The 19,250-nt window shown below is 33.5% G+C and overlaps 3 protein-coding genes across 4 annotated transcripts; 1 reads left to right on the forward strand and 2 right to left on the reverse strand.

Moving 5' to 3' along the window:
* The first annotated feature begins 298 nt into the window (after positions 1–298).
* On the forward strand, positions 299–4,454 carry LOC105160395 (hAT transposon superfamily). Of its 2 annotated transcripts, none has more exons than XM_011077750.3 (4): positions 299–423; positions 890–953; positions 1,669–3,306; positions 3,883–4,454. In XM_011077750.3, coding segments are annotated over exons 2-4 (2,046 nt in total). In that variant the 5' UTR covers positions 299–423; positions 890–952; the 3' UTR covers positions 4,290–4,454. The 2 variants fall into 2 exon arrangements, with proteins under 2 accessions (XP_011076052.1, XP_011076053.1); XM_011077751.3 differs by lacking the exon at positions 299–423 and adding an exon at positions 444–769.
* Positions 4,455–4,560: 106 nt separating this feature from the next.
* Positions 4,561–6,301, reverse strand: LOC105160397 (Ubiquitin-associated/translation elongation factor EF1B protein). Its single transcript, XM_011077754.3, has 5 exons — positions 5,977–6,301; positions 5,831–5,883; positions 5,567–5,731; positions 5,213–5,314; positions 4,561–4,854 (listed from the first exon to the last, which is right to left on the reverse strand). Exons 1-5 carry the CDS (start codon positions 6,170–6,172, stop codon positions 4,720–4,722), a joined length of 651 nt encoding a protein of 216 aa, XP_011076056.1. The 5' UTR covers positions 6,173–6,301; the 3' UTR covers positions 4,561–4,719.
* Positions 6,302–7,052: 751 nt separating this feature from the next.
* Positions 7,053–11,229, reverse strand: LOC105160398 (Galactosyltransferase family protein). The gene is made up of 12 exons (XM_011077755.3): positions 10,796–11,229; positions 10,213–10,276; positions 9,558–9,607; positions 9,270–9,460; positions 8,996–9,059; positions 8,784–8,856; positions 8,314–8,437; positions 8,098–8,185; positions 7,931–7,981; positions 7,658–7,729; positions 7,463–7,575; positions 7,053–7,333 (listed from the first exon to the last, which is right to left on the reverse strand). The coding sequence occupies exons 1-12, from the start codon at positions 10,906–10,908 to the stop codon at positions 7,311–7,313; spliced, it is 1,026 nt and encodes a 341-aa protein (XP_011076057.2). The 5' UTR covers positions 10,909–11,229; the 3' UTR covers positions 7,053–7,310.
* Between the last annotated feature and the right edge of the window lie 8,021 nt (positions 11,230–19,250).

The raw sequence follows: 19,250 nt of genomic DNA on the forward strand, positions 1-19,250 counted from the left end.
TGATATAAATTACTATTTTTTTAATAAAATAAGTAAAATTCAATTATTCAATTAGACGTAATATGATATTTTTAATAATATAACTCATGTAATTAAGAAATCGGCCTTATTAAGGTTATTTAAGAGAAAATGATTTTTCCCTATAAAAAATAAGAGAAAATGAATGTTCCGGCTGGAACGAAGATGATTGGGCCACGTAGACAGATAAAGACGCGATATATCGGCAGACAAGCAAAGAATGAGGGAAAATCAAAGTAAACTTTGAACGAGAGGACGAGAAGATAAAATTAGTCGGTAATAAAGAAAAAATGAAAATTCCAAAAAATCGGGTCGATTGTTAAAGACTAAAGTCTCAAAATATCGCGAGAAATCAGATGAGTCTTTCTCTCTCCAGATCTGCAAACCCTCCGAGCATCTCTCCTTGTAGGTTTTTCTTCTTCTTCTTCTTCGTTCTTCCTTCTTCATTTTCTCGTGCTTTTTCGTTTTTATTTTTTTTTTGTCTCGTTAAATGTTCCTGAGAAAATGGAAGAAAATTAGCGAGAATCGGATTTTCCTTTTTCTTTTTACCAATTTTAATTGAATATAGCTATGAATAAAGCATGATTAACAATGAATTCATGAGAAACAAGTAGTGATTGATATCTGCAGCTCCAGTAATACTTACCCCCTTACCCTGGGTGGGGGTGGGGGGTAGGTAAGCTGAAAGTTAATTAACTGTTTGAAAGTGATTAGAGCAATAAAATGAAAGAAAATTTTGAGTTAGAATTTGGTAATTGTATGTTAGACTGTTTAGTGTTTTGAAAATTATGAATACTTTTCACTATGTTTAATTATTAGTAATTTGTTTTTCCATTGGGTTTTTGGTGATTGTGTTCCTTTTGTTTTTCAGTTTGTTGTTGTTTGTGCTGCTGTAGGCGAGCACAGGGGGGGCACGGCAAGATCTTTCGTACTAAGTGAGTTGCTCTGTTTCTTTCTCCTGGCATATTTATGAGTTTTTTCTTGGATATGTTATTTAGTTGAATTGCCATTTTATTGTATTCAAATGGTTGATTGTTGAAAGATTTCTTCTGACGTTTATTTAACAGCAGTGGGTATGCATTATAAAGTTTCTCTCGAAATTTTGAACTTTCTCTTTGAAGCTTAACATTGTACTGTCATGGTGTGTGGCTTATTTCTGAAAGAAATTTAAATCAAATTGAAGTTGTTTAGATTGCAATTGCTTCAGTCAACCAAGAAGTTGGCAAGGGTGTTTTAACATCGAGGAGTATGGTCAAAATAGGTGACATTCAAGTGCATTTTCGTTTATAATTCCATGCATGGACTGAATTTGTGTGCATGGTTTATGTCTTGCATGTGTTTGTCCAATTTCATGGTTTCCAGCTGATGTTTTCTTTATGTGAATGCTCAGTTGTCATTCACATGAGTCTTTGAAGCAGAGATCTTCTCTTCCACAGGAGTAATTGGAACTATACTAGGTCAAGTTTGACAATTGTCTTTTTGTTTTTTGAAATGTCTTCCCTTCTTTTGTCAACAACCTTGTATTTTCAGAATGAGCGAGATTACATCACTGAGTTTCCTCATCAAATGTTGCCTAGTGAAAAGAATGCCAATATTATGGTAATGTGGGCATGTAAATTTGTAAGTAATCGTTTTCTTCCTTTTCGGCAGTGGTGCGAGAGAAAGATGTTTGCTGGGAATATGCTGATAGGTTAGAAGGAAACAAGGTCAGATGCAAATTCTGCGATAGAATTCTTAATGGTGGCATTAGCAGGTTGAAGCATCATTTATCTCGACTTCCCAGTAAAGGTGTAAATCCATGCACCAAAGTAAGAGATGATGTCACTGAAAGGGTAAGGGAAATTATAGCGTCAAAAGAGGACAGTAAGGAAATTTCAGTAACTAAGATGCAAAAGATACCAGAAGTTAAATCCCCTGTGGCTGTAAGCATCTCCGCTGGGAAGACTCTCATGGCTGTGGAATCAGCAACGCTGGTTGGAAAAGTGTTTTCATCCATCACCTCGTCGAATTCTTCTTCCAGAAATGAACAAGAAAATGCAGAGAGAAGTATCGCTCTTTTCTTTTTTGAGAATAAATTGGACTTCAGTGTAGCCCGTTCTTCATCTTATCAGCAAATGCTTGATGCAGTGAGAAAATGTGGTAGTGGATTTATAGGACCCTCTGCAGAAGCTTTAAAAACGACATGGTTGGAAAGGATCAAATCTGAAGTGAGTTTACATTCAAAAGACATTGAAAGAGAGTGGGCTATGACTGGTTGCACTATTATTGCAGAAACATGGACAGACAACAAATCAAGGGCTTTGATTAATTTCTTAGTTTCATCCCCCTCCAGAACCTTCTTCCACAAATCAGTTGATGTATCTTCATATTATAAAAATATAAAGTACCTCTCTGATTTGTTCGATTCCATAATTCAAGATTTTGGCCCAGAAAATGTTGTTCAGATAATTATAGATAATGCTCTAAACTTCCATGGCTTAGCAAACCATATCCTGCAGAATTACGGCTCTGTTTTTGTGACCCCTTGTGCCTCGCAATGCATGAATGGGATCTTGGAGGAATTCTGTAAGGTGGATTGGATTAATAGGTGTATTTTACAGGCACAGGTTGTTTCAAAGTATATATACAACAACTCGTCAATGCTTGATATGATGAAAAAGTTTACTGGAGGACAAGAAATCATTCGGAGTGGCATTACCAAGGCTGTCTCAAATTTTCTATCTTTGCAATCTATGCTGAAGCAGAAATCAAGACTGAAACATATGTTCAATAGCCCAGAATTTTCTGCAAATTCGTCCTCTGCAAACAAGCCTCAGACAGCAACTTGTGTTGGCATTCTTGATGATAATGAATTTTGGCGAGCAGTAGAAGAAAGTGTTGCTGTGTCTGAGCCATTTTTGAAAGTAATGAGGGAAGTATCGGGAGGGAAGCCTGCAGTAGGTTTCATTTATGAGTTGATGACGAGAGCAAAGGAGTCTATACGGACATATTACATTATGGATGAGATTAAATGCAAGACATTTTTGGACATTGTAGACAAGAAGTGGCAGAACAACCTGCATTCCCCTCTACATTCAGCAGCAGCCTTTCTGAACCCCAGCATCCAGTATAATCCAGAAATTAAATTTCTTGGATCCATTAAGGAAGACTTTTTCAGAGTTCTGGAGAAGCTTCTTCCGACACCCGAACTAAGGCGTGATATAACAAACCAGATTCTTTTATTCTCAAGGGGAAGCGGGATGTTTGGCTGTAACCTTGCAAAGGAGGCAATTGATACTGTTTCCCCTGGTAAGTTTGCATTTTTAGTTTTACGTTATCCATTCTGGTTTTGCCAGAAGCAAGATTTCATATGTTACCTTATATGAATTTCCTTTTATTCTATTGCCAGCAGTTGCTTGTTACCTTGTGCAATATAATATGAGGATCGGATTTTCAATTCTCAAAAGACTTTTCTTGTTCCCATAATTACCAAATAGGAAACCCTGCCTATTTCCCCCTGAACCCCTTGATCAAAATACATTTCCTGCTTGAGTCTGCTCTTATGTTTGAAAAGAAAAGATAATGGGATATGGTGGGGTGGAGGATCACGAGAGTTCTATTTTTGAACTGCTTGGTCAGAGAATTATTCTTTGCGGGTTGTTTCTTTAAACCGTAGATCTCTTACAATACACGATTTTATTAAGTGGGTTAGGGAAGTTCTGAATCAAATAAAAAGGCAATCCATGATCAGATGGAGGGGGCCAACTCTTAACTTGCCTATTTTTATCTTTGGCCCTGGGAAAAGAGCCTAGGATCGTTGCTTGTCTCTCTGAATAACTACCTATTATGCTTGCTAAGAGTTGATCAACGTTGATTGAACTGCAGGCATTTGGTGGGAACAATTTGGTGATGCTGCTCCCATGTTGCAACGAGTGGCAATTCGAATACTCAGTCAGGTCTGCAGCACTTCTACTTTCGAGAGGCAGTGGAGCACGTTTCAACAGATCCATTCCGAGAAGCGCAACAAGATCGATAAGGAAACACTAAACGACTTACTTTATATCAACTACAATCTCAAATTAGAAAAATCTTTGAAATTGATATCTTCAGAAGTAGATCCCCTTCAACTGGATGACATAGACATGACTTCGGAGTGGGTGGAGGAGGCTGAAAATCCAAGCCCTGTTCAGTGGCTTGATCGTTTCGGTTCTGCTCTGGAAGGCGGAGATCTGAATACTAGACAGTTTAATGCTGCTATATTTGGTGCTAACGACCATATTTTTAATTTGTAGCCATGCAGCGCTTTTTCTATATAGATTCTTCATTTTAAATTTGTATTGCATCTTGTATTCTAGTATATATAAGGTGCAATACCATAGAGGATCTAGACAAGGCACTGTTGTATCTTAAGCTTGTTTTGTGCAGCCAAATGCAAAAAATTGGCTTTCAGTGCTCAATATGAAGCCATTATATAGGCTTATTCAGAGATAGGGCATGGCCGTAAATAATACTCACAAGGAACAGTAAGACCAACTCCGTATATCCAAACTGAAACAAAGCACAGGAAACAAAGGATTTGTGCCATTCGTCAACGAAAATCCCTATACAATCATACAATATCTTACAAACCCATTCTTTCCAACTAAAACGAATTAATCTTATATCATACTACCAATTAAACTTCATATCAATAACACCATATGATGTTCCAATACTGCTATTTCAGGATGTACTGTTGAGAAAATGAGCCAATGCCTTGTCCGTATCATTGTCATACATGAACAATGCTTCCGCAACATTGTTGGGCGAGAATCCCATTTCTCGCAAAAGAGTAAATCCATTGGCAAATTCCTTAACCTGAGAATAAGAAGAATGATCATCACCAGTTGCCTTCTAAATTTAACAAAGATGTTTAACTTAGTGCAGTCTCAATTTTGTGATGATGTTAGAATCTGTGCTCCCTCAAAAGACAGAATATACACGCACCCAACAGCATAAAGATGACATAACAGGTTGCTGAACTAACATTATTGTGGTATGAGTGGATAGGAAAGTCTAACCCATGTTACATGCAGCAAAGAGTAGTAGCAGAAACTATATGCAGATCACATGATAATTAGCGTTCAATGACGAAATCAGTGCAGAAGCAAGAAGAGTGTTCTTTCTTTCTGTGATACGAAGATTAAAAATCGCAAAAAGGAAACAGAGATATTACTTTGGTGGGATTGTCTCCATAATTTGCAACTGCAAGTGCCACAGCTTCTCTGTTGAGACCTGCCGCTATATATTTGCTCACAATGGGATCTGTAGCAGGCCCCTGCATTCAAATTCCAATTTTATCCCATGATGAGCCATCAATCCACCAAGATCAAGAAAGAGTTCATTAAGTACAGAACTCAAAATCTAAACAAACTTAAGATAAAGGGGCACTGATCATAAGCTAAGCACTAGCAGGCCATGGCGTGGAAACAGGGATCAATGCTGAAAACGAGTCCATGAGCATACCTAATGATCCATACATCATAATATGCATTGAAAATGCATGAATAAATTATGAGAAGGGACATACATAAGAAGATGGTGGTTCAGTTGCCCTCGGCGGAACAGTTTCAATCCCAAGCCTGCTCCAGTTTGGGTTTTCCTTCACTGCTTCAGTTAAAACCTGCCTCTCAAACTCGAAATCAAAGTGGAAATTACTTCGCGGAATCTCTCCCAGTTGCGGCAACAACGCAGGCTACAAAATTCCGAATCAATCAGCCTTCTAGTTCAGGCAAAAAATAGACATCCAAAAATCGTTTTTTAAGCAAATTTTATCCAGGTAAAAGACATATACCGGAGGCGTAATTCGATATTCTGGCTTTATAGCAACCCTAATCCCCAACCCAGCTGCAAACCAAACACCAAAAAATAGAACATGAAAATAATAAAAAACCAATTCTAGTCGGAAAAGAGTGCGCAACAGAAAAAGAAGAGGCATACAACTGGATGGAGGAGGGGGAGCGTGGTGAAAAGGGGGGTTTCGGCCGGGTGGGGCGGCGGCGCCACCGATCTTGGGGTAGAGTGACTGAGGTTGACCATACATCGGATGAGCAGCGGTGGTGGACGACGAGGTGGCGGATGAAGGCCTACTGTACGCTGGGATGTTGGAATCACGTTTTCTGAAATCGTACTCCATTGTTGGGGGAAATCAAAATCCAATGATGTTTCCCGATCGAGGAGAATTGACTATTCTGTTATGAACATGAAAATATAGCTGGGTCTGCTATACGGTTACAACTTACAAGAGAAAAAAGAGTAGAGAAAATTGACCCAAAACTAAAATACAAAGAAGCCAATTTCATTATCGTATTGCTTAAGCAAAGCCCACTGGAAATATTGCGTGCATTTATTTTATATATAAAAAGAAAAAAATAAAAGCAGGCCCATTTAACTCCTAATTACTTAATTTATGTGAATAATATAAATTTTTTAAGAACTATTAAGGTGTTCAAAACTTAAGAATTTGTAATTTTTTAATTTCTATAACTTCTTTTTCTTATGTCTTGAAGGGTGATATTAAAATTAACCTTATTGTTAAAGTTATAACTCAAACTAAACAAAAATACATTTTTATCCAAACAACACAATATAACTAAATAAACAACTTATTCTTAATTTCGTGTTTTCTTTATCTTAAATTTAATTTTGACTTATCCTATCACCCGGTCAAGTCTAAAGAACAATAGTGCCAAGATTCTATGTAGCATCAACATAGACATCCACATCCTACATAGTAGGATCTCCTTTTATTAAAGAAACAGAGGTGAAGAAAACCTTATTTTAAATCCAGAATCCCTATTGGGTGATGTTAATTCAACCAAATTATTGTTGACAAAATTCTCTAAACTTATAATTAATAGATTTGTCACAATACGTTTAGCAATCATTTATAAGCACGATCAGGAGCCTATTTCCCTATGCATCAGGCATGAGACTGCATAGATGCTCCAAAACGGCAAACCTGCAAATATGCGCTAGTAAATAATTTCAGACTAACAATACGGAGACAAACACCAGCCTCGGAAACTATAAATGCTATAACACAAAAATGTTACATTCGGTTGTACAAGGAATTAGTACATGTGATATAGCCAACTGGCTGCAAATATGATTCTGTATCTCCGGTGTAGTTGTATGGAAAAGTTTAGCAGATGATGGGAAAAGAATGCCTCCTGAAATAATCTAGTCCTATGTGCAATAGATTTGTCAGTGTTGTTGTAAAGAATAGAAGCAATGCCGGTTGCTTTGTACTGTTCTTGGAGTCATCAATAGGATTATACGCCTGAACATAAAGCTCCTGCAGATGAAGTCATAGCGGGTTCAACTTAGATATTGTGAAGTTAAGGTCCAGCAATAATCGGTTAAATTTTCAAAGCCACCACATTTGAAGGGTGGAGAGGACGAAAAGAGAGAGAGAGACACACACCTGAGGACCAGGCTGAGCAACAAAACTTCCTTTCATCAACATGCTTGACATCCAGCCCAATAAACCAGGAACCAGCACTGACATCGTCATGGGCATAAACACGAAGCATAGATCTGCAACCAAAAAGCAGATGTAAATTTTGCTTCTTACTGTTTGGCACTCAAAGCTGCTCATATGACCCAAAGCAGAAGTTACCTGTTGATTGAGATGAACTTGGCCAAAGCCTGGGATATCACGAACATCTCACCTGAAGCATGGCGGAAGTAACTGTTCACAAGAACAATATTCGTGAAGAGAAAAATAAATATGAACTGAATAAAATTGATCACGACGAGAGCACGCAGAGAGAGAGACACACACACACATACACAGAGGGAGGAAGGCATGTTAATGCAATCACTGGCACCTGGTAGTAAAATTAAATAAAGCAAAGAGAATGTTCCAGAGAGTATTAAGTTAAATACTTACGTTTTCCCATCCCCAAATTTCCACCAATCTGGTTCATACCATTTCTGGCCCCTGCCAATTACAAGCAAAGACGACCTCTTAAGAGCCATTGACAATATATGACACCGAGATGTGCTCCATCACTGCTTTAAAATTTATGATTTGTGTCAAAGTTTGCCAATACTCACCGTTCAGAGAAAACTTCTCCTGATTTCATGCACCCGATATAGACACGAGGTTTCTCCAAATGAGCAGTAAGTACATTTGTCAAGGCATCTGTAGAGAAGATATATAGATCATTTCATATCTCGCAGAATGCTGTCAAGATTTTTGCTGCCATACTAGATGAGAAGGACAAAGCTCATCATGTAGAAGTATTCGCAGGTAATCATACTTGCACCTACCAACATTTACATAGACATCATCATTGACTTTTGCATAGTAGTCAGCATCCCATTTTTCTGCAGCAAGAGCAAAGAATAATTTTGTCTTGTTTGGAAGTTCCTCAGGTGTCTCTACATGGTTTTCCTAAAGAAGGAACCAAAGGAAGATTGGTCAACTATAGTTGTAAGAATGCATGCACATAGAACCCCAGAATTATTAGTCTACACAAAAAAAAGAAACAGCATGGAAACTGCAATCCAACTTAAAGTCAATTCTCCAGAATACTAGTGATAATTTCTAACAGTTTGCAGCATAAAGCTCAGTCCATTAACAAATTCTACATTTTCCAAGCAATAATTCCCCAACTACGTGAATGTCACAATGAAAGCATACAGGAAACAAAATTGCTAAGAAGAGATAATACATTGAACTGGTTGTGCAGTATGCATATAATAGAACCCCCAATGAGATGCAGAGCCAAACAACTTACAAGAATAAAAATATCATTTGTTTGTTTGTTCTCGCCATCAATACTTCTATCCATGCTGTCTCCTCGATTGGAGCTGCAATTTACCGTAGTATTGGATAAAACACTATTGCAGTGATATACTATGTATAAAAGATGGATAAAACACTATTGCAGTGATAACTACAAATAAAAGAGAGAGAGAGAGAGAGAGAGAGAGAGAAGGAAAAACATACCTTCTGCCTATTACAAAACGAATAATGATGCCCTTCTCTTCTTCCATCTTCTTCAAAGTTGCACCTGTATATATGGGAGTATGACTTACATGCGATAGTTCTGGCAATAATAAAAGTAGGAAAATGCAAACAAGCAAACCAATTTCATGGATACATAGCTGTCCATACGACACGAACTATAAAGAAAGTACGAAAAATGGAACAAAACAAAAAGTTGGAATGAACAACTCCAATCAAGGTTACAATCTATTGTGAGCTTCAAATGATAACCTACCAATGCCCATCCATGCCTTCCGTATAGCATCTCTGTTGCTCTTACGACCAAATCCCGTAAATATTCCTACCACTACAAGCGGTCTCCTCTTAGGAGTTCTATTGATCTCGGATAAATGTTTTGAAACAAAACCTTCCTGTCTGGCAGCAGCAAGTTCCATCTCCAAGCCTGATAATTTCTTCCGTTGTTCCCTGATAGGCATGGGATCTTGATAAAAGTTGCATATACTAACACTCAAATATGAAAGAACTACTTGTGAGAAAGAAAAGCCAGGAAATTTTATGTCACCTGCATTCTATGATTTTCCATGAATCGTCGACTGACATTACAGTTTTTCCCTGAGTATAAAAGATGATTTTAAGTTGCATTGGCAACGCATGCGAACCCATCTAGTTAGGGAATTGACTAAACACGATAAAAAAAATTTAACTGGAAATTAAAGCAGGTCGAGAAACTTAATCTTGCCCTCACACATGTCATACATTGCAAATAAGATCATCATGCCTGTGACATAAGTTTGAACACAACTTAATCACTAAAATTCTTATTATGCAGCCTACACAGGCAAATCTGTTCTATTCTTCTAAGAAATATAAGAAGTTTTAAGGATAATATCCAAATACTAGCAAGAAATGTATAAATTTAAATGGTCTATGCAATGTTTGATTTAAAAACAGAAAGACAGGGCACGTTCAGTCATAAAAAAGGTGGACTTTTGTTAAGACTTGTTGTTGCTTAAAGTTAAGTCATCATTGCCATATAAAGATACAAATCCAAGTCCGGAAATATTTGAAACTTGCCCCTAGTGTATATACATCCTTACTGGAAAAAGAGAATCCTGATTTACCTAGATTAAAAGTTAGCTACTCAGTTAAATAAAGAGGAAAAGAAAAACATACAAGGTAGGAAAAATTGAAATAAAACCCAATGTATGTAGAGGTACCAGGCCAGTTATTCTGTCGAGCTCTTTTGCCAAGTAAACCCTGTTTTCTGCATCCTGCCACAATCTGCCACGCCAAATTCAACAAATCAATCTCACGCTTTTTTCTGTCCCCAGCCTTTATTTATATAGAGAAAAAAAGCCAAATGCTTGATAGTTGATTACAGTGCAACTCTGGCACCAGAAATGCATACAAGGATTTTAACTTTCACTTCATCTCTTGAATCAAAATGGTAAAGGTTGAGAGTAAAGAACTACCGATTTCTAATCTAAAAAAAGGTTCTCCTAAATTCCTGCCTTAACATTCTCCTTTTTCTATTTAATCATCTCTAATACACATTTTCATATCAAAATTTGAAAAAATACAAAAAAAGAAAAAAAAATTAAACAATTGATGGTTGATTAATCCAACTCCAACTCCACAAATTTACGTATCTAATGTCACCAGTTGACATATCAATACAATTAACTCATTAAGTCTCCACGACTGCATAATTAGAGAAAAACTAACGAACTCAGCCAAAACCAACAAGAAGATTCCACATATATAAAAACAACGTAACTGGAAAAAACTACAAAAACTCACCGTCCGGCGACGTATAGAGAAGCAAAAGTTGCGAACATGGAAAGCATGAGAGTCGAAATTGGGGACCGAATCACCATTCCAGTGAATCGCACACTCGATCCCTTGCTCTGCATTTGCTTTGTCTTTTAAATTTCCTCAACTTCTCTTCCTATTCGATTCAATTCCTGAGCTCAATACCACCGATCCGAATAACTAACCAAATCCAAAACTCAGCAGCAATCACTTCCCCAGTGATTTGAAGCTTCGATGCGAAACGAAAAAAAATCAAAACAGACAAAAAATCGTAATGACAAAGAGACTCCGATTTGAGATCACAGTGAAGACAACGGGTATATGGATTTCAGTGCCGAACAAAAAGGGAAAAGCGCTGAAATCTTTTTCAGTTTACATAAGAAGACTTCCTGGGGCAGTGTTAATATCATTTTTGTCATTTGAAAAAGGTGACAAAAGGAATGATATTAAATAATTATAATAAATATTCCTAATTAATGCCAGTTTTAAACCATTGGGCCCCATTGAAGAACATAAAGCCCAATTCAAATGGGCTGAGCATAAAATGAAACAACAGCAGGCAACAAAAAAAGCCCAACACAAATACTACACAAACTGTGTTTCACATTAATCGCTCTTCACATTTTAACGACTTTGGGGCAATAATTAACTGGTATATATCAATGTCAACAGCGCTTTCAATTTTTATTTCCTGTCTTGTAGAAATTGAGGTTGACGGTGGGCACATACCATTTGGTGTCCACCATTAAATTAATTATTTAAGGTGATCGACACAATTAAGACAAATAATTACATACAGATCTTCCTTCGTCTTGTATCCTTGTCTTCTACTGGGCAGTCGTGTCATGATTCATGACTAGCTCTACAGCATGTTTTTCTTTGGGTATATTGCAATTATCTCTTTTAAGTTTTGATATAATTATAAATATTTTTTTGTTATTTAAAAAATTATAAATACCATTTTTAGATAAAAAATAATTATGCAGCCTCTAAACAATGAAATGAACATTATTATTTTACCCTGGTTGATTTTTAAAAAAAAATATTTGTAAAATATAAAATATTTTAGAATAGATAAATTAAATAATCTACACAAGATATTGTTCATAAAATATATATTAATTATAACTTATAACTCAAAATGTCATTCTAATCAGTTCACAAAAAAAAAAAAAAATGGATGGAAACCTAAAGGAACGGACTCATTATTAGGCAGACGTTACGGTAAGAGTGGGTATTCATAATTTTTCAAACAACGAGAAGGTATTTATAATTATATCAAACCTTCAGAATGGTAGTTGTAATTTACTCTTTTTTTTTTATGCATTAAGTAATTAATAATTATTTGTAATTTTTATAGGAATTATTTGTATTTAATAGCCAATTACAATATGGGGAAAAAAGGGCAGAATCGTACAAGTTACAAGGGTTTGGATACAACTTACAAGGAATCTTAATTCTTGTAAATGTCTTAAACTCGACGTGGATGAATGACTTTCGTTGGATTAAATTAAAGAAATAGACAAATTAAAATGACAATAAATTTAGCATGAATACCAACCACACACAATAGATTTGATCCGGATCGAAATATGAGATCCCTTCAAGGTGGGTCTCAAACTTGCTATATATGTTCTAAATATCGAAGTTGTCCCTGAGAAGAAACAAGCACGTTAGGCTAGCCGAGTGCATCCCCGATTAAGACCCTCCGATTCTCAAATCAGTTTAAGTTTAAGTTTGAGATGAAAAGTAGGCGATCTTAAACAATAAATGAGTTAGAAAGCAATAAATGTGTCATACCATAAATTCTCTAGAAGAAAGATATTTATAGGTCCAAATCTACTTTACTAAATGAGCCCCGTGACTTTATCCTAAAATCTCAACTGTCAGAGATCGTGGAGCGAGATGATTTCCACATCAATCGGGTCCGGGGATCTAACCCGACCCGATCTTAAATGCACAGATTTTATTGCATTTTTAATATTTTTAGCTCATACAAGAGGCATTTTGGTTCTTTTCTCAATTAAATGGTTTACCACCCCATCAACATCAAAGTTTACAATGCAAAAATCATATTGACAGGGGCTTAAGGTAACAGAGGCGTGTAGAGGGGTAAGAGTTTGACAAGCCAAGATGACTCCTCATCTGGATTTAATAATATTTCCTCTATCTCTATCTATACCTAGCAAAATTACAACCAAGGGAATAAGCTTGGTGAAAAATCATCGAAAAACGAAGATCTTGTTGAATTCATAAATGACTTGAAATTTGCGGAGTAAATGGGAGCTAAAAAGCCAAAGGTGAAAGTGAAGTATCATTATTTTTTACGAAGATAAAAAGTTAAGTCAAAAGGTGATGTAAAAGGAAATCAAATCCTGTCTATAAGCGATAATAAAAGATCAAGACCATACAATTTAAATTATTTTATTATTACCCGATTAATCCTGACATTGTATTGTATCTACAAATTAGTGGTAGGTAAGAGGGTTGAATTGGTTTTACACCCCCTAACATTTATTGCTAGAATAGTATAAATATCCCCAAAAAACAAAGAAATTGAATAGCAAAAAACTAATGTCTATCCTGTGCAAGAGTTTGGCGTGTTTAGATCTTAAGTTTTCTTTTTTTTTCATCAGTTATTTTACTTATTTTGTAAATTGAGACTAGGCACGACCCTTCTTTTTGGGCATAAGACTCACTTCGACAGACAGTAATATTCACCCATCAAACAGTGACAAAATTAAATTAATTTCTTTTTATTGTAAACATTTATAATAAAATACTTAAATCGGTTATCATCAATGATACAATCATTGATATATAATCAAAATGACAAAGATTACTGAAGTGATATGCAAATGTATCTGTACATGTCTTTTTAAATATGCATACGACCATTAGAAATTCTTGCATGAGTCGGGCGTTATTTAAATTTAGGGATGGTGCATGTAAAAGAAATTCTGCACGCTTCGAGTTGTTTGGCTTATGTTCATCATTTCTACCTTGAATTGGTCGGGCAGATGTAACGCTGCGTTTGCGGACCAAATGTAAATATATGGTAGAATGTCATGATCATAATCTTGAAAACACCAAGTAATTATTTGCTTTTCGGTAATTCACATTGTCCTGATATTACTGACATTTTCATGACAAGAATCTTGGTTTTGGTGGTGGAAATAAATGAAGTTACATGTCGTTTTATGGTCCTCAGTCTTGTTCACTGCTCAGCATGTCTTTTTCTCCTCAGGGGGAGAGGACGTGACGGGTGAGAGTGGATGCTCATTTTCTTTTTGAAAACAGCACGTCTTTTTACATCGCGTCATCTGCAATAATTACGAAACGTGATTTTCGACATCAATATTAATAAAAAGCGTCAGACAAAAGGAATATTGACGGGATGACTATAAGGAAAATTATGCTAACGTCCTTCGGGAAGCTACTAAAAATGGTCTCGACAGGCAAGACGTAAAATGAAAATTACTTTCCTTATTTTCGAATACTATAAGTACGTCTTCCTCAACCCATTTGAAGGACGTTGAAATTAAGCAGAAGAAGAGAGATTTGCATAAGCTTAGACCGTTTGCTCATACTAAGAGTTGAAACTACAATGTTTTTATTCTTTTATAGATGGATTCAGTTTCGATCTCCGTTACAAACAAGATATGCTCTTAAAATCTAAATCGCTTATAAATTATCTATAATACAATTTTGACATCAATAAAAGAAAAATTTGTAGACACAATTTCAATACAAAGTGGTCTGTTCTCCTCTCTTATCAAAGTAGTTTGATTTTTATTATATCAACAAATTCATTGAATTTTAACTAACGAAATGATCTATTCATTAGATGAAAATAATGTTAGGAGTAGTAGATATAATTTCTAAAATCGTATAGAATTTTATATATAATTATGCCAAAATCTCATACCAAGACCATGTAATTATTCCATAAGAATATTCATAACAGAAATTAGGTGTTGGTCAATCCAATTAAATATAATATAGTTATGGTAATAGAGAAATGAGAGGATTATAATATTTCTCCAAACATCTCCACTTTGTTTTGTATGAAAAGAGTATCTGATGATGTGAGACAGAATTCTAACCCAACCATTTTGGTCCATAAGAGGCTCTCAAGTGTTGCCTCCACCAATGTTAGAGAGAAGAAATACCCGTAATCTGTCAGTTCACCCATTTTCACGAGAAAAGGGGTTTGTTGATTTTTCATACAACTCTATGGATCTGCCATTTTTTATTTTAATTGGTGGGGTACTGCCATTTTTGTGGAAGTCATTATCAGTTTTTCCTCCATCATCTTGCTTTATCTCATCATGCATATGTCATATTATATTAAAGACCCATAATTATACTATTTTTTTTCTTCAACTTAAAGTTTAGTATAATTATATATAAATCTTGGATTTAATGCAATTTAACCTCTTATAATATTAAAAATAAGCAAATTATGAAGCAATTTACCTCCATGTCTAAGGAGGTAAATGCGTTAATTTTAAAAATATAGAGAGTAAATTGCAGCATTTTAAAAAATATGAGGATAAATTGCTATTTTATTTTTCATAAGAAGGTTGTTTGACTATTTCTCATAACACAGGGAGTAGATTGCAATTTACCCCATAAATTTTTTATGATTTATGAAGTTATATCTAATACCACTGGCATTATTTTTGTCTAGTAAATATATATGGGCATTAGTTAAAATTAACCGAATATAATGACATTAGCAAAAAAATTAAATAAAAATTTATATTTATCCCAATTGGCTTAGTATTAACTTATTATTGCAAGTAATTTTTATTTATTTATTGTTATCAAACTAACCTTATAAGAATGAAGCTATACCTCATTAGATGTATTAGCGTGTGGAGATTTATAAGGACAGTTTGGCTAAAAAATATTATTTTAATCTATAATAAGTCAGTAATAAGTTAATTGAGTGCACGTACAGGTAAATTTGGACTAAAGATTAAAACTAACACATCATAATTATTGTTTTTCCTTTGAAATACTTTTGACATTTTGCTACATTTTTTTTTTATTTGTTTCTTAAATGAAGAAAAGATGACTATATGTGTGTGTGTGTGTAGGGTCAATTTAAGGCAACTTGAACAGTTTGTTGATTTTGAGATGGACCACCCACCAAATTATTCAATCGGGGAATATATCAATAATTGAATAAAAAAGGAATAAAACTCACATCATCTTTATTAAAATTAATTCCTAAAACATAGATTATATATTTATGATAATCATATATTAAATAAAATACACAATAGATCATCATGTTTACAATTTATTGAATTAGAAAGCGAAGCTAGCGATTGCGTACTAAATCATAAAATATTAGATCATCGTATCTATATCGACTGAGATTTTATAATTGCATATTTTTTATTTTTTTTTAAATATAAAAGCAAATCTATGTATGTAAGTCAGAGTATCTACCAAGTGCAATTTTTATTAAAAAAACAAAGGGGAAGACAGTTTATTAAAAATTAATTATCGGTTAATTACACTTAAATCTCTTCTAAAAAAGTGAACTTGCACTTTTCTTCAAAAAAAGTTTTAAAACTCCTCCTCCAAAAATCACTGTTTCCAACAGACTATCTTATTTAGAATTTGGACAAAAAATATTGACGTCAGCAAAAATATTGTATAAATTTTTAATTTTACCCACCATTTAATATTTTTATGTAATAATTTTATACTTGTAAAAAGAAAAAAGTAATGATGTTAACCTCACTTCATATATATATATATTATATTTATCACTTTATAAGTATAAAATTATATGTAATGTTAAATAAGGGACAAAATTAAAAATTTATATATTTTCTTTACTTGCGCCAGTATTTTTAGTTCAAATTCTAACGAAAGAAACTAAGATATAAATAAAAAAAATTTAGAGGGACCATAATATAATTTTAAAAAAAAATGAAATAAAATATAATTTAATAGTTTTAGAGCGATCTAAGTGTAACTCAAAATACTAATTATTTGCATTAGGTAAAAATCCTATATATTTAATTATTAAAACAAAAAAAGTCCAATTTATTTTTCCTGGAAAACTCTTGAGATAGCGTCAACTCACACAGCACCGAACCCAGTAATTGACAATTCATACTACTGCAATGATTACATTTATGCTTTCCAACTTTTGCTTTAGTGATTTCACGTGGACACTGGATCACAGTAATAATCATGCAATTCACATCAATTATTAATATATATATATATATATGTATGAATAGATTGAATTGACCTTCTTTAAAATTAAGTCTAAATTCACAAATATTCTATAACTTTTATAAAATTATAAAATATATTTGTAGTTTTAACGGCATCTACACCTCTATTCAGAAGTAAAAACTTATATAAATACCATTTTACTTACGTTATACTATCATCTCTATACCTGTAATTTTACAATTGATAAGAAATGTTTGTGTATTTTGACCTAACTCAAAAAATATTATTACAATATATGTTGTGTATATCTGTAAGGGTCTTTTTCGTCATGACGAAATCACTACAAATTTCTTTTTGTGTTTTATCCAAAATATGTAATTTTTCTTATATAAATAACATATGAAAAGCCAAAACCAAATTTTGTTATTTTCCGAGAGAGAAGGAAGGGGTCCTTGTGATTTTCGTAGAGCCAACTAAGTATAAAAAACACTTTGCTATTGTGAGAGACGTGAGCAATGACGTACGCCATATTCAATTTTAATGAAAGAATTAAAATGAAATGATATACATGAGAAAAAATAAATAATTATTAGCTATAATTTTAATAATTATAAATTAAAATTTATTAACCATAGTTAAATAAAATTGATACAAAAATAAAAATTTTCCGTAAAGAAAAATTATGTGTCATGGCTAAGAATCATGATAGATATACTTGCCATGACTTTTAGTCATGATAGATGTTTTAGTCGTAGATACCACAGCCAAGAACCGGTACATGATCGTGGTTAATAACTACGATTGTTTTATTTTTAACCATGATAATTAACTATAGTTAAATATTGTATTTTGTCATATTTGAAATTAAGAAGAATTATAATTGATAGGAGAGAATGAAAATATAAAAAACTAAAATAAGAAAGAGCAGAGAAGAAAATTTAGATAAAAACAAGAAGAAACAAGACAAAAATAATTGACGAAAATATTTACTTGACGTGATCTCTTCTAATAGGACCAGTTCTTCGTTTGCATTTAAAAATATACATTCGCCAATGATGTTTAATTTAATTAACGAAGTTACGGCTTCATAATAAAAAAATTATAGATTTGAGTTCACTAGTATATAGACATTAATTTACTTTAATATAGTTTTTGGTTTGTTATTGGTTAGTGATACATATTTAATATTCATAACTAACATATATTTAATGTTGATAATTGAAATTTATGATAAATTTATTGCTGATTTATTTTTTTAAAAAAAGACAAGTACGAACAAATAAATGTATGCTACATATAGTTTGGGTATGTGTGAGTAAGGAGCTAATGCTAATGAAGTCTAGTTTAATTGGTGAAATTGAGATCTCATGACTTTAAGATCAGGTTGGAACTCCACCAACGTGTGTGATGTCATTTGACTTTAATAAAAGGTGTTGAGTAGTTGTTGATTATATGTAGTTATCTGATACTGATGATTAATATATGATTATTATAATTATTGATTATGTTAAATATAATTATTTGATATTAATCATTATAATCAATTCATTCAAAAATAATAAATGGATTGCTTTTATTAAAAAAAAAAAAAAAAGAAACTTGTGGCTCAGATATCTTGAAACCCTATCTCCATCAAGAAGTGAAATGTTGATTTGATTTTGTGTACAGTAACATCTTGACCACCATCTTGATATAAATTTGTGAAGGGAAAACATTCTTGTCATGTCAACTATTGTCGCATTCATAGGCATCGACAGCATGATCGATTACACCAAAGTACGAGAAATCATAATTGACGTAACAATGCCTTAATAATCCCAAATCCCTAAATTCCTTTAAGCTTTTCTTACCTTTCTTTCTCGTAATAAATATATATATACTTTTCACAATTAGCATAGTGGTTCTAGTGATTAAATTTTTATTTTTTTATTTAAATATTACGAATTTAAATTTTATTGAACATAGATAGGAACATTAAATGTCGTGTTTAATAAAACGAATATGATTAGGTTTTCTTTCCAAGAATGCCTATAAAAATATATAATCACCACTTTCAAATCTGATCACTTAATTTGTGGTCATTTTAAAGGGAGTTGTTTCTTGAAAAATAACCATCATTCATGAAAACTAGATGTTGAGGGTGACAATTGAATGCTATTTTTTGTTTGTATTTGGTTGCAAAACGATATTGTTCTCAATAGAATTCGGGTATTGCTATCTTTGAAAAATAACGTAA

This window comes from Sesamum indicum, linkage group LG4, assembly GCF_026168435.1.
Source record: "Sesamum indicum cultivar Baizhima isolate 11 linkage group LG4, ASM2616843v1, whole genome shotgun sequence".
Classification (NCBI taxonomy): Eukaryota; Viridiplantae; Streptophyta; class Magnoliopsida; order Lamiales; family Pedaliaceae; genus Sesamum; species Sesamum indicum.